This window comes from Zootoca vivipara, chromosome 15 (genome assembly GCF_963506605.1).
Source record: "Zootoca vivipara chromosome 15, rZooViv1.1, whole genome shotgun sequence".
Lineage (NCBI taxonomy): Eukaryota > Metazoa > Chordata > Lepidosauria > Squamata > Lacertidae > Zootoca > Zootoca vivipara.
In genome coordinates, this window is record NC_083290.1 from 5,757,774 (window position 1) to 5,784,380 (window position 26,607).

General features: G+C 47.0%; 1 protein-coding gene across 1 annotated transcript in view; it reads right to left on the reverse strand.

Annotated features, from left to right (window-relative positions):
• PPM1D (protein phosphatase, Mg2+/Mn2+ dependent 1D) overlaps positions 1-26,607 on the reverse strand; it is a 40,047-nt gene that overhangs the window by 5,208 nt on the left and 8,232 nt on the right. The window contains exons 2-5 of the mRNA XM_035139684.2: positions 24,177-24,405; positions 16,547-16,671; positions 4,069-4,259; positions 3,086-3,328 (exon numbers count right to left, since the gene is read on the reverse strand). Of these exons, the coding sequence (XP_034995575.1) occupies positions 3,086-3,328; positions 4,069-4,259; positions 16,547-16,671; positions 24,177-24,405 (788 nt within the window). The remainder of the gene's footprint in view (positions 1-3,085; positions 3,329-4,068; positions 4,260-16,546; positions 16,672-24,176; positions 24,406-26,607) is intronic.

Sequence of the window (26,607 nt, forward strand, 5' to 3'; positions counted from 1 at the left end):
GTGGACCCCACAAGTGCTATTGGAGGGGGGGGGGCTGTCGAAAGATTCCTGTGCCCGTGCCAACCTAGATACCACCCCACTTACTTCTTGCCAGAGAAAATGAAGGGCTGCATTCTGGGACATTGTAGGGGCAGAGCCTAAATCTGCCCTGTGGTCCCCTGCTGGTGAGAATCGGGGCTGCCACCTCCCTGCCATAATTCTGCCTGCAACCACATGCTAAACTCTGTGACTTGATCACAGCAAAGTGTGATGGAACGATGAGCATTTTGACTTCTCCAAATAATAATATAAACTGAATGTTTTCAATATTAAAAGGGAAGGAGGGGAGGGAGGCAGGCCCTGGGCTCACTGCTGGGATTTGCCACATGGACTCCTCCTATAAGCCCTGTTTCGCTCCTTAAGAAGAGGAACATCAAAAGTGCCTCCTGGATCAGGCCAATGGCCCATCTAGTTCTGGCATGGAAAAGATAAAGAGATTTTTTTTGGGGGGGGGAATTAAGCCCTGAGGTTCAGTCAGACTTTACTAGGGGACCGAGCCTTTAATGTGGCAGGTCCTGCCCTGTGGAACTCCCTGCCAGTAGAAGCTCAGGAGGAATCGTCCCTGCCTGCTTTCAGACTTCTTTTGAAAGCTGCTTTGTTCAGACAGGCCTTTGAAATATGTAACTCTTTTCCCAAACCAGATTTTATGGCTGCTTCTACTGACACTTCTACTGGTGTTTTATCACTGCTGGTTTCATTTTGTATATCGTAGACTGCCTTGATTTTCTGGAAGAGGGGAGAGAGTGCGCACAAAAGAGGCGAGTGGGATAAAGAAAATGAAAGAATGAAATAACAGAATGGGGGAGGGAGGGGAGGAGGAAGAGAATGGAGAAAATAGGAAAAGAGGGAGTCTGAGAGAGAAAGTGGAAGAACAGGAGAGAGGGAGGAGAGAGGAAAGAAAAAGTGAAAGAAAGAAAGAAAGAAAGAAAGACAAGCAGATGAAAAAAGAAAACCCACCGTTTTTTACTAGCTGCGCCTGTATAGAGACCCCAGAGTAGCTCATCCAAACCTTTGTGGGTTTTTTTTTCCATTTTGCTTTGCCAAAGGAGAGCTATTCAAAGACTCAGGGGAACATCAAAGCAGCCTGAGCTATTCCGAGCCCAGTGGCGGTAATTGCTGGTTGCTTCAAAACACCCCAGCTGAGCGTGACTCCCCTCCCCTCTGACAAGACAAGGACTGCTGTACAAAGGGCTTCCAGAAGGCAGTGGCGACAGAGAACAGCAACAGCCAAAACTCCAACAGAAAACAACAAGGGGTGGGCAGCCACAGAAACATATACTGCACTCCAAGGATCTTCTATTTGAATCATGGCAAATCAAGTGGCTAAGTGGAGAAGCATGTGACCAGACCAACATCGCCAAAGGCCAGGGATGATGGGACTTGTAGTCCATCAATATCTGGAGGCTTATTATTTATTTTATTTATTAAAGGTGTAAGTTGCTAAAAAGTGGAAAGGCACCAGGACCGGATGGATTTACTGCAAAATATTAAAAATTTATATAAAAAAAACAGAAGCATTTCTACTTGGTATTGTAGGCATGGATATTAATAGACAAGGTAACAAACTGTTTTTATATGCTACAATGGCAGCAAGAGTATTATTGGCACAGAAATGGAAGCAGGAAGAGCTACCGATGAAAGAGGAGTGGCAGATGAAATTAATGGACTTTGCAGAAATGAATAAGATGACAGAGAATTCGAAACCGGCGGGACCAGAAATTCTTGTAAGATTGGAGTAAATGTGCGAACTACGGTATTTGAAAAACAGTTGTAATCAATTGACTATGCTTATAAGGAGAACTATATGAAATATTACAGGGAAGATTTATGAGAATGGATTTTAAGTTATGGACTATTAAAAGTAATAATGAAAATAATTAAATGCAAGACTAAGTGATGAAGGTTGAAAAATCATTAGACGTGGTTGATGGAAGTCCTAGGCTTATAGCCAAAATGTTGTATAAGATGAGAGGAGATGTTATGTTTTGTTTGGAAAATATATATAAAAACTAATAAAAATATATTTTTAAAAGGTATAAGTTGCTTTATCTGGCCCAGAGGCAATCCAAAGCAAATTACAACCAAACAATCAGACAATAAACCCCACATACATGCATTAAAACCAGGAGGACTGAGAAAGCATGAAAAAAAATTCTACTTGCTTCTGTAAGGCCACTGATTGCTAATAATTACAATAATTTTTATTATTATTAACCAAGCCACTCTGGGCGGCTTCCAACAAAGCATTAAAACACATTTTAAAAAACTCAAAACATTAAAAACCTTCCCATACAGAGCTGCCTTCAGGTGTCTTCTAAAAGTCAGCCAGATGTTTATTTCATTGACTTCTGATGGGAGGGCGTTCCACAGGGCAGGCACAACTACCAACCGAAGGCCTGGTTAGAGAGGAAAGTTTTTTCCTGGCGCCACAGGTGATAAGTTCTACCCTGGTGGAATCTACACACACACAAAAACAGTTCCAAAAATGTTTTGTTTAAAGTGTTTTTTAAAATACGCTGATCGCCGAAGAATTGATGCTTTTGAATTTTGGTGCTGGAGGAGACTCTTGAGAGTCCCATGGACTGCAAGAAGATCAAACCTATCCATTCTGAAGGAAATCACCCCTGAGTGCTCACTGGAAGGACAGATCGTGAAGCTGAGGCTACAGTACTTTGGCCAGCTCATGAGAAGAGAAGACTCCCTGGAAAAGACCCTGATGTTGGGAAAAATGGAGGGCACAAGGAGAAGGGGACGACAGAGGACGAGATGGTTGGACAGTGTTCTCAAAGCTACGAACATGAGTCTGACCAAACTGCAGGAGGCAGTGGAAGACAGGAGTGCCTTGCGTGCTATGGTCCATGGGCTCACAAAGAGTCGGACACGACTAAACAACAAAAAATACACTGAATTTTCCATAAGGCTCGCCATCGCCATCTAGTGCCACATTGTGTATTGCACTTAAAACGTTTATTTGCAGCTGTATGGGTGAGTCCCCTGCCATGACCTCCCAACATCATGACTTGGGATTCCACCCCTCTTTTCTTACCTTGACTGGAGGAGTGGAGCACCGTGAAGGAGTCATTGCCCACATCTCAGGGCTGCTGTAGGACGGGCCTTCGGCCAAGTTGAAATACAGCTCCTCCTCCCCTTCCAAACTGCTCTGGTCGCTGCGCACCGAAGAGAGGCTGATGACGATGGCACTGGTGTTGTCTGCCCGCAGCATGCGCTGCCTCCAACGTCCCAGTGCGCGGTTCACCAGCATTTTGGCCAGAGACTGCTGGCGCCCTCCCTTTCGGTTCCAAAGGTGGGCAAGGAGATGCGGAAGAAGAGAAGAGGGAAGTCACCATCCCATAACTACGACATATATTTTGGGAAGTTCCATTTCTCGGCTATGCCTTCAGATAGATGTTGGAATCAAATTCTGTACGATGGCTTCCTGAGATCTGATATTACAGTGGTCCCTCGACTTACGAATTTGATCCGTTCCGAATGCACATTCGTAGGTCGAAAAGTTCGTAAGTCGAAAAGCGGTTTCCCATAGGAAAAAATTTTAAGGAAAAATTTGTAAGTCGAGGAAACCGCATTTAAAACCGCCAATGGTTTCCGTTCAGATGTAGAAAAATTCGTAAGCGTGCAGCCATTTGTCCCGTTCGTAAGTTGAAAACATCGGATGTTGAGTAATTCGTAAGTCGAGGGACCACTGTATATTTATTCATATCCCATCTTTTCCACCAGACCAGGACTAAGGTGGCTTACGCAAAACACATGAAGCTCAAAACATACAAAAAAATAACCAGAGAGAAAAGACTTTGCTACACAACTTTCCCACCCAATCCTAGAGGGTTCCTGTCCTCTTTTTCCCTCACAGTGATAAGATAAAAGAAACCTGTTCATGAGAAATGGAGAGAGAATATTCTCAATTCACTACCAAGCCACTGGTAGTCCAAATTTCTTTTTCTATAATGGTTTCGGCTGGTGGTGGGGAAATTGGTGACTATTGGTATGGTTTTAGATTAAGCTCATGCTCACCGTAAAATACTTTTTCTCTTCATGGTCCTGGCACATAGAAATGGCTTCCTGCGGCGGGATCATGTTCCACAGCCCATCACTACCCAGGATGATATATCTGTGCTTCTGAGGATCTAATGTGTGCACGCTTGTGTCCGGTTCGGGAGATACAACAAACTCGCCGCTGTAGAAGTCGTAGCTCCACAGATCACCTGGATTGGGAAGGGTACAAGAGATAAAACACAAAAAGAGAGTTTTACAAATTTAAATTCATTTAACTGGGGGTGGGGAACCACTGCTGCTATCAAATGCAACAGTTCAGGATGGAATCTGAAAATCAAACTCCCCATGCTTAGAAAACAGAACTGTCAGGACTTGAGAAAAGAGTTCAGACTAGCTTTCTCCCTGCAGGGCTGTCCCAGCAAGCTACTATTGAACTACAGAGGATTAGGCTCTCATTAGCTACTAGCCAGGGGGGACTATACTAGGGGACAGCTGTAGATCAGTATCCCTGGATCAATCCACAGCATCTCAAGGTATGGCAATGCAGTATATATCCATAGAACATCCCCTTAGTTGCAATTTCGGGTTTTAAGGTTATGTTAAGGTTATGCATCCATCCGCACCAGTTTGGACAATCAGAAGCAAATGGTTACAGCTCTTGGCAGAGGCAACAAGCACAAGGTCAGGCAGCCAAGCAAGAAACCCTGCCAGAAACCCTGGAGAGACACTGCCAGTCAGTGTAGACAATACTGAGCTAGATGGACCAGTGGTCTGACTTGGTGTAAGGCAGTTTCCAATGTAACCCAAGAGTTAAGAGTGTTGAGGGTACAAACAAAAAAGCAATGACTTCATTGGAGAATGGCTTGACTTTATTATGTAGTCAAATATAAGACAGCACAACTGGACATACACAGTGGTGGTTTTAAGCGATGGAACTTGAAATTCACCATTACTTCTTCTGAAAATGGAACTCACCTTTCGGTTTAACCCATCTATCTCATCTGGGATTGAGATCCTATTGGATTTCAGTGCTCTATAGACATCCTAGTCCTTTGCTGTTAATTTCGATCCGTCCTTTGCTGGCCTATAACTGTAAAACTGCATTTGTTTGGCTGCAATTTAGTGGTTTTATCTGGGATTGTTGTAATAAAGGTTGACTGACTTATTGCCCTATTTTGGAATGGATGTGTTCCTGTGATAGGAGAAAGGGAAAAGGGGAGGTGTAATGCTCTGTAAGTTTATGAGGCTCTTTACAGTAGCTGCCACGTCATGCCTGGCTGTTACAGACTGTTACTTTCAGTTCATTTTGTACTGAATATATTTTTACATGCTTGCATCCTGTATTATATGTTTCTATTAATAAAAACCTCGTCAATATATACAGTTGCAATCGAAATTATTCAACCCCCATTGCAAATCAGGTTTATTATCATGTCAGCTGTTTGCAATGAGCAACACAAACAAAAACAATTGAAATCACTCGGTTTCCCCAAATTCAGCTGGAATTGCAACTTATACTGGCTTCTCCTACTGCCTGTGAGGTAGGTTCTACCAAGAGGCAGTGATGGGCCCAAGTTCATCCAGTGAGCTTCATAGCGGAGCGGGGATTCGAACGCAGGTCTCCCAGGTCCCAGTCTGACACTCTAGCCCAGGCATCCCCAAACTGCGGCCCTCGATGTTTTGGCTTACAACTCCCATGAGCCCTAGCTAACAGGACCAGTGGTCAGGTCAGGGATGATGGGAATTGTAGTCCAAAACATCTGGAGGGCCAAAGTTTGGGGGTGCCTGCTCTAGCCACTGCAGCACAGTGGCTCTTGAACAGGCAATCATCCCTTCGCATAAGCAGCCTGAAGGAAAAGATTTTCTGACTCGATTTTTCCTCATGTTACACAGACCTTTAATGAGGGCTGTAACATCTTTTGTGTGTTACAGAACAGGTACGTCTGGAAAACAAACTGTTACCCCTTAACAAGAAAAGGAACTAGGGCTGTAAGCCAAAAACATTTCTACTCAAGAGTAGACCTGCTGGACTTCATGGACCTGAGTTTGTCAGTCCTTTAGTCTCAAAGGATCTGTTCTGGATAGGACAGCTACAACAGCTACAACCCCTAGCAACTGAATAACAACAGTTGTGTGTGTGTTTGTGTCATCAGAAAGCTCAAACCCCTAAAGTGCTGAGGGCCCAGTAAAGGCAGCCATTTTTGTGTGAGCTCAGTTCCTCGCAAGGCTTCTTTTTCCGCCCACGCAGGCACTTCAGAAAGCGGCAAGCCGCTTTAGGAAATAAGGAACCCGAGCTCTTTTGTTTCCTGAAGTACAATGCTCATTTCGCCATACGCGCCACACGCCATCCAGCTGACAGCGTTTTCAGACGCTCGACAAGGAACCATTCTAATAAATTACTCCTATTTACTACGGCCGAGCACAACCTGAGCCGGTCCTCATTCGAGAGCTAATTTCTGCCTCTGCTAAAGCAGAGATAAGAGGGAAAGGGAAGAACTAGTTCTCCCATTAAAAAGGCTAATTAGGGGGAAACACACACAGCATCCCTGATCGTAGGGGAGGCCCTCTCCTCCGCCCACCAGTTAGCACAAAGAAGTTGAATCAGCTTATATTAAAATGGGGGTGGGGGATGAAGATGAATCAGGCCCTGTTACGGCCTAAGAATATAAAAAGAGACTGCTGGATCAGGCCAATGACCCATCTAGTCCAGCATCCTGTTCTCACAGGGGCCTCCCAGATGCCTACAAACAGCACTTTTCCCACTTGGGATTCCCAGCAACTGACAGCACAGGTAGAGAATAGCCATCGTGCCTCATAGCCACAAACAGCCTTATTTTCTTCTACTGCTTTGCTAATCTACTATATATATATATATATACTAGCTGGCCCGGCCACGCGTTGCTGTGGGTCATCCCTGTGATTCCCCCCACCCTGTCCCAATCCATGACGTATCCCACCCCTCCTCCCTCCAACCCCCTGGCTCATCCCTGTGTTTCGGCAGGACACCCTTCCCTCTGTTTTCCCCGGGGAGTGTTGTCCCCTCCCCCCTGTATCACCATACATTGGCCCCTGCACACGCATCGTGAACATTTTTATATATTTATATATTTTTTTGAAAGAACAACATGAGAAGCAAAAGTTATTATTGTTTAATTTTATTTTTTGGGTTGTCATTTATTTTGGTGGGCATTGTATGATTTGGGCGTTGTTGTGTGTTTTGGTTTGTGTGTGTGTGTTTTGTTATTTGGACTTTCTAATTTTGGAGTAGGTGACCCAGAGAACCTAGAGAACTACTTTAATAATCCCAACCGGGGGGGGGGGTGTCAAATAGCAAAGACCCACAGCCCCGTAGCAATAGAAGGCGAGTCCCGAAGCAACCGCGCTGTTTGGTTCCATAAAAAACCCAGGAAGTAGCAAGGGGAAGATAGGAGATTGTAAATGGGGGGGTTGGCCGCTGCAAATATCCGAGGACTTAAACTGGGAAGAGAAAGTGCATGGTTGGTTTTTTTAAAGACACAGAGGCTTGCAGTCAGTCATAGTATAAAGCGTAAGTTAAAAGGGGCATGAGTGCCCTCACTTAAAATGGCCACCGGAGCCTCGCATGTGACACAACACCCGCTAAATTTTAAAGTAAAAACCCCTTGCCGTACCCCCAAGTGCATTGCTGTGGGTTATCCCCCCCTCTGGGCCTAGTGGGGGCCTGGCAGGGGCCTACATAAAACAAAGCCATGCTGCGGCCTGCGATCAATGCGCTTGCCCTCTCCCCCCCGGGCCTAGTGGGGGCCTGCTGGCCTGGCAGGGGCCTACATAAAACAAAGGCCGTGCTGCGGCCTGCGGCCCGGGTGCTCGCCCCCCCCCGGGCCTAGTGGGGGCCTGGCAGCCTGGCAGGGCCTAGGGGTCTGGTAATGGCCGCCTTGGTGGTTTCAGTTGCTTGGTTGATGATGTCATTGTTTGGTTTGTGGATGTGGTGTAGATTTCACAGGAAGGGAGGGGGTGTACTGTGGAAGGAATTCCACTTGAGGGCACTGTTTTACTTGGTGGAAAAGCAGGTTTCTACCTGTGCAGGTGTGGGGTTTGAGGGTTTTTTCCCCTGCAAACACTCGGGGAGTGGCATGGATCGTTGTGTCCAAATTTCAGGATGATTGGTCAAGCGGTTACGGAGAAAAGTAGAGTCCACACTTTCACCATTTTTACATTTTTATATATACAGTATAGTTAAATGTAAACTGGCCATGTGGGTGTGTCTCCACTTTTCTCCGAAACCGCTTGACCGGTTGCGTTCAAATTTGGACACAACGTCCCAAGCGAATATGCGAGTGACCACATACAGTTTGCGTAGATAGATGTCACACCTATGGCAGGTAAAACAAGTAGAACCCACTGTTCCCAAACACAAAATTCAGACAGCTGGGGACGCTGGGAGCACAGGAGAGGTTGCAAAACAGCGCCCTCTAGTGACGGCTACACTGGTACTGCAGCTAGGAAAGCTTCCCTCTCCACAGCATCTCGGCTCAGCTTCGCAGACTGGGGCGAGGGGGCAGGATACGTTATGGGTCAGGACAGGGTGGGGCCAATCTCAGGAATGAGCCAGGGGGTGGGGGGAGGAGGGGGCAGAATAGGTCATGGGTCGGAACAGGGTGGGGGCAGTCACAGGGATGAGCCACAGCAACGCGTGGCCGGGACAGCTAGTTCTTTATAAAAAGAATCAGACGAAGGCCACAGTCACATCATACATTTAAAGCATTATGATACCACTCAGAACAGGCATGGCTTCCCCCCAAAGGATTCTGGGAACTGGTGCTGAGAGTTGTTAGGAGAACCCCCTGTTTGCCGCACAAAGCAACAATTTCCAGAGTTCCCTGTGAAGAGAGATTGACAGAAACCATTCTGAGAATCGGAGAATTATGAGAGGAGAACAGGATGCCTCCCATGAACTCCCAGCACCCCTAACAAACAAAAGTTCCCATAATTCTTTGGGGGAAGCCATGGCTGTTTCAAGTGGTATCATAATGCTTCAAATGCATGGTGTGAATGTGACCAAAAGGCTCGTCGAGCTCAGCAGCCTACTCTCACAGCGGCCAGCTAGAAATCCACCAGGAGTCCACAAGCAGAACCCAAGCCTGACAACATCCAATGGCTACAGATTCCCACCCCCCACCCCCCGCTCCTGGCTCTCAGTGAGGCCCTGATCTGGGCTTGAGCTTTTGTGTACTCCTGCTGACCTAGGCAGACACTTTGCCAGCAGCTCCTAAGCTCCAGTATGGCTTTCTGCCTCTTCTTGAAATAAGTCCTAAAGGGGGTATGTCAGGATCAAAGCCTCCGCAGGGTTTCAGACTGTGCAGCGATCTTGGGGGGGGGCATCCTCTAAGGACGCCCCATGTTGCAAGTCTGGGCAGGGCTAAACCTTTACACCAACTTTTCCACGCAAAGAGGTAGAGGGGCAATGAGACAGCTAGACCTGACATGCTAAATTTGTTACTCGTCATTCGGTGGCTATTGAGCATGCTCAGCCCTCATTGGGCTGTTTTGGGGGGGGGGCTGGAAGTTGCCCTTAGTTTTAATTCTTATTTATTTTTTCTGCGCTTCTGCAAAATGCAGGGTTTCCTTCAAGCATGCTCATAACTTCCCTCTTGGTTTTTTCAGCAGCGCTGCACAGCCGTTGGCACTCTGCCACCCGACTTCGCTATTAGAGGGAGCAATATATAAGAGGTTTACGCAATCCAGTCGAGGAGTGGTTTTTTGGGGCACGACTGGAAGACTCATAAGCATATCCACCTGCAATTAAGCCTCCACCTGCCATTTACTGGCAAAGGAGCTCATCTGGAAAAATGGCTGGGAGGCAGCCAAGAGACTGTCGGATTAATTGCCTTCAGTGGGAGGTTTGGAAACGCTCGAGTCTCACTAAGGCAAAAAGATGGGGTGGGGGGGTGGGGAGGAAGTTCTCTCTATTCTAGCACTTTAATGAATAAATGGAATCCTGAGCTACTGCTGAGCTACAGCACTTATTCTAAAAATGAAACAAGATCCCAGTACTCATGAATCAATGAAGGACTGATTTAAATAGACCCTGAAAGCTGCCTTATACTGTGCCAGACCATTGGTCCATCTCGCTCAGTACTGTCTGCACTGACTGGCAGCAGCTCTCCTGGGTTAACTCCCAGCTCTACCTGGAGATGTGGGAGATTGAACCTGGGAATTTCTGTGCATATGACAGATACTCTACCAGTGCCACAGCCTTTTAAAGGCTTTTCATAGTGCAGGCAACTTTCCACTGAGCCGCGTTGGAGTCAAGCACAACTACTGCTGCTCCAGAGAAGCGGACACGGAGCAATGGATTCAAACTACAAGAAAGAAGATTCCACCTAAACATTAGGAAGAACTTCCTGACAGTAAGAGCTGTTCAGCAGTGGAATTTGCTACCAAGGAGTGTGGTGGAGTCTCCTTCTTTGGAGGTCTTTAAGCAGAGGCTTGACAGGCATATGTCAAGAATGCTTTGATGGTGTTTCCTGCTTGGCAGGGGGTTGGACTGGATGGCCCTTGTGGTCTCTCCCAACTCTATGATTCACATGCATACACGCATTGCTGCGAACTCAGAAGTGGCACTTAAAGAGGCAATAACAGCACCCCAAAAGTGCAAAAATGGTGCGAAAACAAGTGTCTAGCAAGCCTTTGCAAATGCAATCCCAGGAGCGCTGCTGGGTTTTTCGAGGGTTTCCAGGGGTTCAGAGGATGTTTGCAATCAGACCTTAATTCAGAACCATGAGCCACTGGAATCTTTATTCTTTGGAGAAGAATGCATTTTGGCAAATATATATTTGCGGGCAGGAGGTCTCAGATTCAATCCCCAGCACCCCCAGGTAAGGCTGGGAAGGCACCCTGCCTGAAAACCTTGGAGGGGCAGCATCAGTCAGTGTAGACAACCCTGAACTAAGTGACTCAATATAGGGCAGATTCCAATGTCCCTAAGTGATGGGAAGCCAGTGCTGAATGTCACAGCTCAGGAGATCCAGCAGGCTAGGCGGCTCTTCTTGTTGTAAAAGGCCAGGAAAGAGAGAAAGAAATCTATTCAGGTGCAGAAGTTACACACACCCAACCCAAAAGGCCCCTAGTTGGGGGTGCAGAGGCTGGAACAGGGTGGGGGGGGGTTGCAGGGAGAGAGAGAGAGAAGAGAAGAGAAATATTTCCGGCAAAGTAAACAGATCCACATGTGCCCGAGAGCCAGCAATGTAAATTCAGCAGCGCAGGCCCAAATCCCCACATGGGGAAACAGCCACCACTCATCCTGTTTTCGATTACGTTATTGTGTACACTTTGCAGCACATTTGCTTCCAGTGAGAGGGAAAGAAATTGCAGGTTTGCGCCAGGGGTAGTGGGAGGTGGGGAGGGTGAGCAATATGGATAGCGGGAAGACAGAAAATCCCGTTTGCTCATGAAGCCTGGTTGTAGGAGGGTCTCGCTAAGGTGGGTGTCAGGCAGGCAGCTGTGGCCAAGGCCTCGCTAAATCTAAGATGGATCCCAGATGGATCAGGCCAAAGGCCCATCTAAGTCTACAATACATCCTGCTGCTCTCAGTGGCCAAACAGATGCCCCAAAGGGAAGGCCGCGAGCAGGACCTGAGCACAATAGCATCCTACTTGCTATGCACAGAAGCTGGTGTGGGTATTCAAAAGTGCTATTCAGAAGCACACTATGTCTGGCAGTGGAACACAGCCATTGTGGCCAAAAGCCTTATTCTCTGTGTGTTTGCCCAATTCCTTTTTAGAGTCGTCCAAGCCAGGAGCCGCCACTGCCTCTTGTGGAAGTGAGTTCCATAGTGTAACCATGTGAAGGAGGACTTTCTTTTGGCTACCTGAGTCCCATGACACAAACCTCTGCTCCCTAGGCACTTTCTCCACCCAGTTCATAATCTTAAACACCTCTTTCACATTCCCCGACGGGACGAAGACACACACAGTAAAGGCTGATATCACAAGAAGCAAAAAGGTATCAGTGAAATTCACAGAGAGAGAGACTTTGGCTGTGGAGCAACTGGGAACCAGAAGCTGCGACCAGAATCCACAGGGCTGGTGTGATGGATCCCTCAACCGTGACAGCAATGCAGAGGGGATGGAAGGGGTTAACTTAACTCGACGAAGTGTGTAATTAAAACATTAACCATCTGCTAAGGTCCATCTGGCTTTCATTTCCTTACAACTGGCACACATAAAGGGGGAGGGGGCTTTTTTAAAACAAAATAAAAATTGCTGAGCGCGCTTCTGAAGTTCCTAGGCCATGCAGAGTCGAGGCCTCGTCTCTCCTTTCAAGCTTCTCCATGCACACAAACACTCAACAGTCCTCCATTAAAATGATCTCCTGTGGGCATGAACACAAGCCTGCAATATTACTCTGAGAACCCCAGGAGGAAGATAATCTACAAAACCTATTGTGAGGGAAGGGCGGAGGGCGGCGGGGATGGGAAATCAAGCGTATCCCGAGGCTTCTCCTCCTCCACTTTGAAAATTCACAGCACCCACTCGGCCTCGCATTTGCACAACAGCAGCAGCCCAAGGAGAGCATGGCAATCCAGTGTGCAGGCCGAGGTCCACTTTCTCTTGCAGGGGCCGCATATTATTGCTGGTCTGGGCGGGAGGCAAAAAAAAAAAAAGTCTGCAGCAAGAGATATTTATTCAATTCATTCCATTTCTTTGAAATCTCTTCCCGCAAACTGTATCTCAATTTCGTGATAAAGATATGACTCTTACCACAGCAAGCTCCATTCCAGTTACGCAAACGTTAGAGGTTTCTATCGCTTGCCATGCAAAAGTCACCTGCCGCCAATCTCTCCCATTAAGGAAATGAGGGGTATTAATGCATGCCAAAGACATATTTCTGCCAGGAAAAGCACCCAAGGAGGGTGCGGGAAAAGGCTGGGGAGGGAATGCAACCTGGGGAAAGTCCTGAGGGCCAGACAGAGGCACCTGAAGGGCCATATCCGGCCCCTAGGCCTGAGTTTCCCCACTCCTTTTGTAATGGTATATGTAGGAAAGCAGGTGCCGTGCCGGATTAGAAGTGGGGACAGTTGGCTTCAAATCCCCACCCTGTGAACATTTACCGTACTGCTGGGTTTGCCGAGGTGTGTCTTTGTGGTGTACAGAAATGGAGATGGAGCAGGGAGGGGGAGGGCTGTGCGGCTCAGTAGGTGGAGCACCTGCTTTGCATACATAAGGTCCCAGGGTGAATCCCTGTCATCTCCTGGCAGGGCTGGGGTGTGTGGGGAATCTTATTACAGAAGGATACAAGTCAAGAAACCTAACGAGTTTATATGGGAAAGGGTGTGTTTTCCTTGATGTACAGTACTGGAATAGTAATTACCACGATGTGCAACAAATTGCTTTTTGGTTTATCGCAAGCTTTTTTTGTTTTGCTGGCTGCTGTCGGCATCCACCTGTCTCGAGAGGCAATGGAGTGTGCCTCCGGGGGTGAAGCCAAACGGCGACACTAGCAGCACTGGAGTGACCTCCCTGGGGCACAAAAGCCTTCACTTCGAAATACCGTGCTGTAAATCCTGTTGTGTGCCTTCACAGCAGTCAAAGTGATTGGAGGAGGACTTGGCAGAACGAGCCAACTATTGGAAAAGCGAGACCGTGTCTGGATCAGAGGAGTTATTTGAGGTCAGAGCACGCTTCCTTGCTCCAGGAGCTACTGGGGTAGGCGCACCTACGAGGGCAGCCAGCACTCGGCGCCAGCCAAGAGCCTGGAGCATTATTGACAACCTAACAGTTTTGAGGATAGTGGATAGAGACACACAGGGCAGCTTTCCACTCTCAAATGGAGCATGGACCATTTTTCCAAAGCTGCGAGAGCCTGTTTGCCACCTGAGCCAACAAGCTCAGCTCGGGGGGGGGGGGTGAGCAGCTGGAACCCCTCCCCACAAGCGCTGTGCTAGATTACCCAAGAGGCAGATTAAGCACATGCTTAGGGCACCAGAAAGGCCGGGGCACCCAAAAGAAAAACGAGATTTTTAAAGATAAAACAATTTGGCATTTGAGATGACTATTTTTTTTTTTTTAAGCATCCAAGTAGTCCATCAGGACTTTGATAGACTTCATTACATTCCTCGACACACACTTGCCCTACTTTTTTGTTCTCTTAACTCCACATAAAACCAGGGATACTAACATAGTTCAAAATAATGCGAGGGAATCAGATCCTGTTATGTATTACAATCAATCTAGGGGGGTTTTCTATTACAGTGGTACCTCGGTTTAAGTACACAATTGGCTCCGGAAGTTTGTACTTAAACTGAAGCATACTTAACCTGAAGCGAACTTTCCCGTTGAAAGTAATGGAAAGTGGATTAATCCATTCCAGACGGGTCCACGATGTACTGTACTGTACTTAAACTGAAAGTACCGGTACTCAAACCGAAGTGTACTTAAACCGAGGTATGACTGTAATTATTTTTTTTTACTTTACAGTTTAGTATGGTTTTTAATGTTGTATTACATATCAGGGGACAATATTTTCAGTGCTTAGAGCCTCTAAAGTGGTGGTTTTCAGCTGGTCCAGACCCAAGACCAGGGGTCCCCAAACTAAGGCCCGGGGGCCGGATGCGGCCCAATCACCTTCTAAATCTGGCCGCAGACGGTCCAGGAATCAGCATGTTTTTACATAAGTAGAATGTGTCCTTTTATTTAAAATGCATCTCTGGGTAATTTGTGGGGCCTGCCTGGTGTTTTTACATGAGTAGAATGTGTCCTTTTATTTAAAATGCATCTCTGAGTTATTTGTGGGGCCTGCCTGGTGTTTTTACATGAGTAGAATGTGTCCTTTTATTTAAAATGCATCTCTGGGTTATTTGTGGGGCATAGGAATTCGTTCATATTTTTTTTCCAAAATATAGTCTGGCCCCCCACAAGGTCTGAGGGACAGTGGACCGGCCCCCTGATGAAAAAGTTTGCTGACCTCTGCCCAAGACCCACCTCTGACCCACTACAATGTGGGACGCGCTTTCACATTTGATTTATAATAATAATAATAATTTATTATGTATACCCCGCCCATCTGCCTGGGCTTCCCCTGCCACTCCGGGCGGCTTCCAACAAACATTAAAATACATCAAATATCACAGATTAAAAACTTCGCTAAGCAAGGCTGCCTTTAGGTATTTTCTAAATGTCTGGTAGTTGTTTATCTCCCTGACCTCTGATGGGAGGGTGTTCCACAGGGCAGGCGCCACTACCGAGAAGGCCCTCTGCCTGGTTCCCTATAGCTTTGCTTCTCGCAGTGAGGGAACCGCCAGAAGGCCCTTGGCGCTGGACCTCAGTGTCCGGGCAGAACGATGGGGGTGGAGACGCTCCTTCAGGTATACTGGACCGAAGCCGTTTTATACTTCAGCAATGCTAACAGTGCCCATTATTAATCCTAAAATGGCGGCTCACAGAGCACTATACCTTTGCATTACTAAATGAAATGCAGTTATTTTTACACTTGCTCTTACCCGAAAAAAGCCATTGAAAAGGAGCGATTTTTGCATCCCGAGAGAAGTCTGGAAGCCACCGAGATACAAAAGGCAGTGAAGAAAGTGCCCCTTGTGTCATAGGAGCTCCCTCAACCAGAGGCATAGATATAGGAAGGCAATCATTTACAGACTAGCACAATCCACCGTCTCTCAGCAAAGTTACGGTGAATGCTGGCCCTCCCAGAACCAGGATACAAAATCCACTTACAACTACGAAAGCCACTGTGGTGTAACGACAGGTGAAACTCGGAAAATTAGAACATCATCGAAAAGTGCATTTATTTCAGTAATGCAACTTATTATTATTATTATTATTATTATTATTATTATTATTATTATTATTATTTACAAATGCGTTCTTTTGGAAATTCCACAGTAATAAAACAAATAGTTACAACAATACAAAAATAAACATCGCTATTACATTTCCTTAATTACTTTCCATTTATAATTGACCCGCCTAACGACAAATAATTACAATTACAACAAATAAAGGCTTGACATATCTTGCTTTGCATGTCATGCATCTATCTCATATATTGGTTTCACCTTTTAAGTTGCGTTACTGAAATAAATGCACTTTTCGACGACAGTCTAATTTTCCAAGTTTCACCTGTAGCATTAAGACGAGGGCCTGGGAGACCAGAGTTCAAATCCCCACTCAGAAGTGAAGCTCACTGGTGACCTTTGGCCAATCGCTCACCCTCAGCCTAACCTACCATGCAGGGCTGCTGAGAGGATAAAACGGAGAGGAGAACGATATTTGCCATCTTGAACTCCTTGGAAGGAAGGTGGGATATAAATGAACCTGAAATGAAACTGTGCTTTCCAATGCTGGAAATCTGGGAGGCCAATTTTATTCCTCCACTGCATGTTAAGTGAACAGTTTCCTTTCTCTCCTATGGGGAAAAAGCGCCTACATTGGACGGGAAGCTGCAAGCTGCCCCCCACTGCCCCAAAATATATCCACAGCGGCCTCACCGATCGCTTGCTTACCTAGAGCCCGAGCCACCGCCAGGAAAGGAATCTGGTCGATAACTGTGCTTCGCCGCACAGGGCCGTTGTGGGTCAGGCGAGGCCTCTTCCACACGACCCGATTCACGCCGGATTTATTGATCACACTGGTGGCAGGGAGAGGAATCCAGAGCGAGGGAACAGGGGAGAAGAAAGAGAAGGCAAGTCAGTTACGAAGCTGTAAAACTTTCGGAGCGCGAATGATATCGTTGGTTTCCTAAGTAGGAGCTGCAATAAAATGTTGCAGTGCAGAGCTGTGCTGCTCAGGGGTCTAGCCAGCTAAGCACCCTATTCCATCCCCCACTCGCCATTTTCCCTCCAACCACCAGTCGGCATTTTGCAACGAAAACTTTGTGGAGGTGCTTTTCTCCCTACTTATGACATTTCACCCTTAAAAGTATATATGGCACGCTGTCTTGTACTGGCCCATCTGGTTCAATACTGTCCATTATTAGGAGAACCTAATTCCCCTCACAGAGCTAAAATTCTCATTTATCGATCAATTCCTCTTCCCAGGGAACTCTGGAAACTGTAGCTCTGTGAGGGGGATAGGTTTTTCCAAAGAACTCTCAGCATCCTCAACAAACTCTATAGTTTCCAAGGTTCTTTGGGGGGAAGCCATGACTGCTTAAGGAGTTATAATACTGCTTTACATGTCTGGTGCAGATGTAAGCTAAGTTTTACTCATCAATTTCAATGGGTCTACCTTGAATATGACTATCACTGGATACAACCCAATATGTTCTGAGTTGACAAACAAATGATAATAATAAATACATAATAAATAAATAAATAAAGTGGAAGACAAAAGCTGGAGAGAGAACTCCTTGCCACTGGAAAACCAACAGCAGCAGAGGAAAAACAGAAGACTAATTCTGCACCCCCTAATGCGTCCAGTTTCAAGCAACGACAAAATAGTGTTCTCAACTGCAAAACTTTGACTCAGATCTATTTGAAGTCTAGAAGCTGAGGGGGTGACAGGAGGGGTTTTTGGCTGTACGGCCAAATGAAAGAGAGGGAAAAACAAAAAAGCCAATCGGGCCAATGAGGAAACCTCTTAACACCGATAGGCTGCAGCTGATCATGTGACAAGGCCAGACTCCCTATAAAAGCTTCCGGATCCCTTGACACCTCATTTTGCCATTAGCGCCACACGCCATCCACCTAGGGGTGGTCCTCGTGGTGCTCCTCCCAATGTGTTTCTTTCCCCACTTCTGGGGTAGGGGAAAGAGACACGAAGGCAGCAGAAGAAGAAGGTCTGTTGCCCTGAGATGCCACCACCTGCCACGACCAAATTGCTGGTGTTGGAAATCTTTTCTTTCTTTCTTTCTTTCTTTCTTTCTTTCTTTCTTTCTTTCTTTCTTTCTTTCTTTCTTTTTCTTTCTTTCTTTCTCTTTCTTTTTACTGCCTGCCCTTCACCCTAAGGTTCCAGGGTGGGTTACAGAAACCAGGGTACAGAGGTGCATCTTCAGCAATCTCCAAAAGCTGTATAATAAAGGCATTTACGGTGGCACCTCTAGTTACGAACTTAATTCGTTCCGGAGGTCCGTTCTTAACCTGAAACTGTTCTTAACTAGAGGCGCGCTTTCGCTAATTGGGGGGGGGGACCCTCTTGCTGCCGCTGCGTCGCCGGCACACGATTTCGTTCTCATCCTGGGGCAAAGTTCTCAACTCGAGGTAACTCCTCCAGGTTAGCGGAGTTTGTAACCTGAAGCGTTTGTAACCTGAGGTGTTTGTTACTCGAGGTACCACTGTATCTAGACAATTGCCTTGGCCTCTGACCAAAAGCAGGAGCAAAGACTGTTCGCATTAGCCTCTTTTTAAAAAACAAAACAAACCCAAAACTGAAATACGGTATGTAAAACTACCCAAGTAACTCAGGATTTTCCCCAGCAACAGTAAGAAGAAAGGAAGGGAGAAGCAGACATCACCAACCCTCTGGCAAAGGGTTCGTCAGGGACAAGAGCTGCACCTTGAAATTTTTAGCACCTGCTCTCCAGCACTTAACCAGCAGGACCAGTTTGGGAGCCAAAAAGCAAACCACAGGTGCCAAGCAGCAGGTGTCAGTTAGCTATTAATCCTTCAGAGTGGCAGGAAGGAGCTGTATCCCCAGTGGGAAGACAGAACTGCTAAGATGTGGATCAACAAAACTACAAGCAGCAATCTGGGGGCTACCTGCAAGGTCACAGATAATATGGAATACCGCCCCCAAAATGTGTTAGCAAACTGAGTTAAATAAATTCCAGAGAGAAAAGGAATACTGATGGCACTTTACTGAGGAACCTAAACAAAAAAAGAATGTATAATTTGAGGAGAAAGGAACAGAGAGCTTTTGGCTGTCTTCTTCCAGGCCTTGTATTTAGCAGGGAGACATTCAACCAAACATATAGAGGGAAAACTCCTGCAAGAACTACACAGCTGATCAGATCAGAGCACCTGCTACCTCAGTAAATATCAGGCCGCTCTGACCAGTTGCTAAGCAACACCCCCTCTTGGGTAGCTGACTAACACTGAGGACAGAATTAGCCATTAAGCTACCTGCAGAATGACCTCTGATGTTGTACTTTCAACATCACGTCTCCTAAATGCAAACACAGTTGGATGAGGGCAGACAAGGCTGTAGCCAAAACATGGCCAACTAAAAGAGGGACGTTATCAGTGTGCTCAGTGAAACCCCAAGGTTTCCAGGAAGCATACAAAACAAATCTGTTGTTGTTTAGTCGTTTAGTCGTGTCCGACTCTTCGTGACCCCATGGACCATAGCACGCCAGGCACTCCTGTCTTGCACTGCCTCCCGCAGTTTGGTCAAACTCATGTTCGTAGCTTCGAGAACACTGTCCAACCATCTCATCCTCTGTCGTCCCCTTCTCCTAGTGCCCTCCATCTTTCCCAACAAAATAAATCTAAAAGGGGGCAATTCTTCCCCCACCCACCCACCCAAAAGTAAAAAACCGCCAAGCCCAAGTATGGCCAATGCTCTCTAGCACACAAAATGCCTAGTGGAAGTCAAAAAAGAACAATGAAAAGCCAACACAGGGAAAGACTCAGTTGAGCCTGTTACTGCTTCAAGCATTCTGGAAGAAAGCACGGCTGGCTAACTGGAATTCTGATCAGAAACACTTATTTTACGTGGGAGGGAGAAGAGACACCAGAGGAGCTACTATGAAACTAATAAGTGCCCCACAAGTGACTTTAGGTCAAATTGCTTAATTTTTTGGGGTCTAGTACGACCCAAATTGATTTAACTTTTTGTTGTACAGTGGTACCTTGGTTTACAAACGCTTCGGGTTACACATTTTCAGGTTGTGGACCGTGTGAAACCCAGAAGTACCAGAAAGGGTTACTTCCGGGTTTTGCCGCTCGCGCATGCGCAGAAGCACCAAATCGGAGCAGACGCGGCACTGTGGGTTACGAACACTGCAGGATGTGGACATGCCTCCGTCACGGATTACATCTGCAACCCGAGGTTCCACTGTATACATTTTCAACAATCCCAAAGTCTGAGAATCAGTAGCACAGATGTTGTAAAGGAGGAGTGTTTTGGTAAATTGACTGCTCTGTTGTGGCTAATGCTTTCCCCCCCTTTTTAACAGAGGTCAAGACCTTAGAGCAATAACTATGCCCCGTGGAGCTAGACTGGTGACTGGGAGCAGCTACCGGGACCATATAACACCGGTCCTAAAAGAACTCCATTGGCTCCCGGTACGTTTCCGAGCTCCATTCAAACTGTTGGTGCTGACCTTTAAAACCCTAAACAGCCTCAGCCCTGTCTACCTGAAGGAGCGTCTCCAGCCCCAGACACTGAGGTCCACCTCCAAGGGCCTTCTGGTGGCTCCCTCATTATGAGAAGTGACATTGCAGGGAACCAGGCAGAGGGCCTTCTCGGTAGTGGCACCCGCCCTGTGGAACGCCCTCCCAGCAGATGTCAAACAGATAAACAGCTATGTGATTTTTAAAAGACATCTGAAGGCCGCCCTGTTCAGGAAAGGCTTTAGTGTTTGTGTTTTTAAATTTTTTTTGGGGGGGGGGGTCTGCCTAGAGTGGCTGGGGCAACCCAGTCAGATGGATGGCATATAAACAACAACAAACAACAACAACAACAACAACAACAGAGCAGGCCTGAAACAGGAGAGGATTCTCATCCTGCAACATGTGGCATACCCTAGCGAAAAAAACCCCGATGTGCCTCTCCACCTGCCTGCTCGGCACTCAAATAACTGGAGGTTAACGAGCCCCACAGAGATGCGTTGCTGGTCATGTCAGCGAGAAAAAACCTTCGGGTTATCTCTGTTTCAGAGAGACTTGAAAAGAGAGAGGAGGGTGGAGAGGGAACAGTGCCCATCCATATGCTTCATCGCTCAGGGCAACGCTTCAGCTCCTATGAAGCGCTGCCAACTTCCAAGCCCCAGAGGTTTTGTTTTGCAACAGCGGCACGGCAGCTGACGGACCCCCTGCCACACACACACACACACACACACACACACTTCCCTCCTCTCGGGGTTCCCCCCCCCAAAATACTACGATGGCTGAAAAAATCATCAAGCGCAGCACCAGCAACAACTGTGGACTGAAAGATTGCAGGTGGAGGGCGCACACAGGACATTCCGGGCTTTTGCGTCACACTGCAGCGTGACCGCAGGATGGGAAGAAGAGCCCCGGTGGATCGGAACGGAAGGTCAGTCTAGCCCTCCAGCATCCTGTGCCCCACAGCAGACAACCAGATGCATCTTGGGAAGCCCATAAGAAGGCAACAGTCCTCTCTAGCTGATGTCGCCCGGCCACACGTTTTCAGAGGCAACACTGCCTTTGGCTCTGTAGAATACATCCCTCGTGACTAACAATCCTTGGTTTGACAGGGGGGAAACGCGCTTCTTTGTGCAGCACGTTGTTAAACTGTGGAACTCGCTGCCACAGGAGGCAGCGATGGCCACTAACCTGGATGGCTTTAAAAGAGGGCTGATCAAATTCTTGGAGGAAAGGACTATTGGTGGTTACATGGCTGTGCTCTGTCTGCCTCCACAGTCAGAGGCAAGAACGCTTCTGAATATCATTTGCTGGAAACCACAGGAGGGAAGAGGGTCTTGCACTCGGGTCCTGCTCGTGGGTTTCCCCCAAAGGCATTTGGGTAGCCCCAAATGAGAACAGGGTGCTGGACTGGATGGATCACTGGCCTGATCCAGCAGGCTGTTCTTGCGTTCTTAAGATCAACCCTCACAGCACTGAGCTACACGTTAAAAAGAAATTCAATTTCAAATCTCACCATAGAATCATAGAATCGTAGAGTTGGAAGACACCACAAGGGCCATCCAGTCCAACCCCCTGCCAAGCAGGAAACACCTTCAAAGCATTCTTGACATATGCCTGTCAAGCCTCTGCTTAAAGACCTCCAAAGAAGGAGACTCCACCACACTCCTTGGTAGCAAATTCCACTGCCGAACAGCTCTTGCTGTCAGGAAGTTCTTTCTAATGTTGAGGTGGAATCTTCTTTCTTGTAGTTTGAATCCATTGTTCCGTGTCCGCTTCTCTGGAGCAGCAGAAAACAACCTTTCTCCCTCCTCTATATGACATCCTTTTATATATTTGAACATGGCTATCATATCACCCCTTAACCTTCTCTTCTCCAGGCTAAACATACCCAGCTCCCTAAGCTGTTCCTCATAAGGCATCGTTTCCAGGCCTTTGACCATTTTCGTTGCCCTCTTCTGGACACGTTCCAGCTTGTCAGTATCCTTCTGGAAAGCAACACTTTCAATAAGAGGCCTTTGGCCACCAGCTCTTATCTCAGACCAAGTCCCTACTGCCGTATCTATGATATGGATAATAATAAAAATAATATTAATACCAGCTTATCTGGTAAAGAATGGCACACTCTTTGCCTTTGCTGCACTGCTTCAGAATGCAGGGGTGGGCTGACATGATTAAATGCTCCCCTGTACAAATAATAAATCACCACACAGACAGAAAAACCAACATGCCAGGGAGGAAAGTTAATGTTAGGCCTGACCAATGTTTGCAACTGCACTTCGAAGTCTGGTTGGTCTGCAACTGCGCCTCACACTCGGGCTGCGATGGAAACCATGACTGCCAGGGATTCCAACCATAGCTGATGTCAACCAGGGTGACACTAGATCGGCAATAGCCAATGGGGTGTCCTCCATATGTGGACTACAACTCCCATCAACCCCAGCTGGCAATAGCTTGGGAAGACAAGAGCTATAAGACACCACAAGAGCTATAAGACACACCACTGTGTCTGCAGACAGCGGGGGGAAGGGAAGGTTAGCGGCCAGCTTGACCAACCTTGCAAATCTACTCCAACTCTGGTTGGGATGGGAACCCTTCTCGGTTGGCCTCTTGCCCATAGCTGCCACCATGATTGGTTGGCATCCATGCCAAAATGACATCCAACCCCAGCAGGAGAGCAAAATGAAAAGGGGAACTCCAGAGGGCTGGCTCATGATTTATGGACTACGACTAGCAGGGAGCCGGAGCTTTTTCCTGCACCAGAGCTCAGCGCCAGATGCCGGGGTCTTGCAACCAAAGGGAGCTATTTGCTTTCATGACTTTCTCTGCAAATTTCACAGGAGCATCTGGCAGCCTGCTGCTGGAAACGGGACTGGACGGACACTTTGCTCTGATCCAGCTAATAAAGTCATACATTCATATATAGATTTTAAATATTTCGTTTGTTTGCCCATTTCAACAGCCAGCCAGCATCTCCCTCTCACACAAGTAAAACACATTTTTTTTAAAAAGCCAGGTAAAACAATTTTAAAAAGCTTAAACGATTTGAAACCCTGAAAAGCTAGCAGTGTTTAGAAGCTGAGGGAAATGGAGAATTTTTGAAATGATAGTGAAGCCTCCCCTTATTTTGGGCATTGTAAGGTAAGAGCTTCAGATACTCACATCTCAGAGCAGGGGCAGATTGATATGGGATTTATCATTTGGGGGGACATTTTCAGAGTCTGCTGTATTATACGACCTTAGCCAAGTCTACCATCATTTAAAATCTGGAAACATTTATAACCATTGGCACCTCCAGTTAAAAAAAGGGGGAATCAGGTGAGAGGCAACTGACAAAAAGGCTCTCTCTCTCTTTTTACATGAGTAGAATGTGTCCTTTTATTTAAATGCATCTCTGGGTCATAGCTTCCAAGTCTCCCGTTTTTCACGGCAAACCCCCAGATTTTAATCTATTTCCTGCTGTTATCCCGAATAGAAAAAAGTCCCGGAAATCCCAATTTCTTACCTGCCAGGAAGGCTCCATTTCGGGTGCCGCTCTGCCCATGTCTGGGCACCAGAAATCGGGCAGAGTGACACCGGAAGTCGCTTCTATGCATGTCTGGACATGCGTAGAAGCGACTTCCGGTGCCGCACTGCTGCTGATCCCACATTTTTCAGCGGGAGACTTGGCAGCTATGCTCTGGGTTATTTGTGGGGCATAGGAATTCGTTCATCCACCCCCCCAAAAAATATAGTCTGGCCCCCCACAAGGTCTGAGGGACAGTGGACCGGTCCCCTCCTGAAAACGTTTGCTGACCCCTGATCCAACCTGTCCAGCAAAACCAACTTTTTCGCCACACAGCACAAGATGACAAGACAAGATGGCTACCTGCCCCCGAGGCCTTCGATCCGCTGCCTCTCCTTCGGGAGCTCAGGCTTGTGATCCTGCGTCACCTCCACAGCCCGGATGAAGTCGTCCTTGGGGTCGTCTTGGACTCCGAGCACCACACCCGAGTCGCCGACGTGAGCCACGTACATCTTTGAGCCCCGGATGATGACCACGCTGGCAGTCGTCCCGGACGTGCTTGGCAAGCCCGTCATGGTTTTCGGCCACTCTGCTGCAAAGAGAGAGAGAGAGAGATGAGAAAATGGATTTTAACTTAGGCACAACACCCTGAACAAAAAAGCACAGGCATAAGCCAGGCCCACAGATACTGATTCCCCTACAGTCATTATCTGAGGCCCTTCTTTGTGTGCCTCCTCCACAAGAAAGGGAGTTTTCTGCAGCGGCTTCTCATCTGTGCAAGAAGGTTCACCTGGCGCCTTCATTATATACCCCGTTTCTCCGAAAATAAGAAGTAGCCATAAAATAAGCCGTAGCAGGATTTTTAAGCATTCAAGGAATATAAGCCATACCCCAAAAATAAGACATAGTGATAGCCGCAGCAGCAATGCCGGCCACAGCAGGAGGAGGAGGAAGAAAAAAATAAGACATCCCCTGAAAATAAGCCAGTTTTTGTGTGGGTTTTTTTTTAAGGAAAAATAAATATAAGACAGTGTCTTATTTTCGGAGAAACACAGTATGTTTAGGTGCCAGGCGGAAATGTTCCTCTTCAACCAGGCCTTGGGCCGATTAACATACTGTATACCCTTTTAAATGTGTGTGTTTTTAGGGGGGAATTGGTTTGTTTTGTTCTGGTTTTTATTATGTATTTTGTGTTTTATCTTATATTTTAATGCTGTGGCCTTTGGATGAAGGGCACTATACTACTACTACTACTAATAATAATAATAATAATAATAATGATGATAATAATAATAATAATACTACAGTAAAGGGGGAAGTTTCTCAGCATAAACCCCACATTCCCTTATTTCCAGAAGCTGCAGGGCCAGAGTCAAAAGCAGGCGAAACCAAGGAAGTGGGCCAGTTCTCCGTATCCAGTGGGCCAGTTCCCAAACTCAAAGGCCACACATACACCATCAACTTAGAAGCACTAGCATGTGACTTTAAAAAGCGATGGCTTCTGCCACCCTTAAATAATTCTGGGAAAGGCCGTTTGTTAGGGGTGCTGAGAGTTGCTAGGAGACGCCTGTCCCCCTCACAGAGCTTCCATTCCAATAATTCCCTGGGAATAATCCAGAATGCGGCAGCTAGACTGGTGACTGGGAGCGGCCACCGAGACCACATAACTTGAAAGATCTACATTGGCTCCCAGTACGTTTCCGAGCACAATTCAAAGTGTTGGTGCTGACCTTTAAAGCCCTAAATGGCCTCGGTCCAGTATACCTGAAGGAGCGTCTCCACCTCCATCGTTCTGCCCGGACACTGAGGTCCAGCACCGAGGGCCTTTTCGGTTCCCTCATTGCGAGAAGCCAAGTTGCAGGGAACTAGACAGAGGTCCTTCTCGGTAGTGGCACCCACCCTGTGGAACGCCCTCCCATCAGATGTCAAAGAGAAAGACAACTACCAGACTTTTAGAAGACATCTGAAGGCAGCCCTGTTTAGGGAGGCTTTTAATGTTTAATAGATCACTGTGTTTTATTTTTCTTTTGGAAGCTGCCCAGAGTGGCTGGGGAAACCCAGCCAGATGGGCGGGGTATAAATAATAAATTATTATTATTTGTTAAACCAGGAGGGGAACAGGGGGGGTGTCTCCTCACAGCTCTCAGGAGGGGGTCTCTTTTCAATGGTACAGCATAGGGTCAGGTGAGACACACACACCCCCGCCTGAAACCCTACAGCCAGTCAGTGTGGACAATATTGAGCTATATGGACCAATGTTCTGACTTGATATAAGGCCACTTCCTACGTTTCCCAACTCTTCCGAGACAATGAGGATACCTTTGGGGGGGGACGGGACACACAACATATACACCCCAAATATCACTGCACCATGAGGATTAAAGAAACGGCAGCACAATGTACTGTGTACAACCACAGTCAGCTCATGGTCAAATCCATTTTTTGTTTGAGCCCACGCATACACAGAAGGCATGCTTAAACTCAGAAAGGCAATCAAGACTTTTCGAGACACCTCTCCTCTCCCCTACACACACACAGATTTTTGCAGCCCCTTCTCTCTCTCTCTCTTTCCCGCTCCCCCTTGCGAACCAAATGCGCTCAGAGGAACAAAGGCAGGTCCCTCCCCTACACCCCTGAGCCATTGACCAGGGAACAGAGCCAAGAGTGCATCAACTGGCTATAGCAAGTGCCAATTGCCAGCCAGGGTTCAAAAGCCCAGCTGCTAGTAGCAACCCTGAGTCTTGACACTGATTTTAAGCCCTTCGCTCTGTCTTGCAGCTCGTTCATCTGCTCT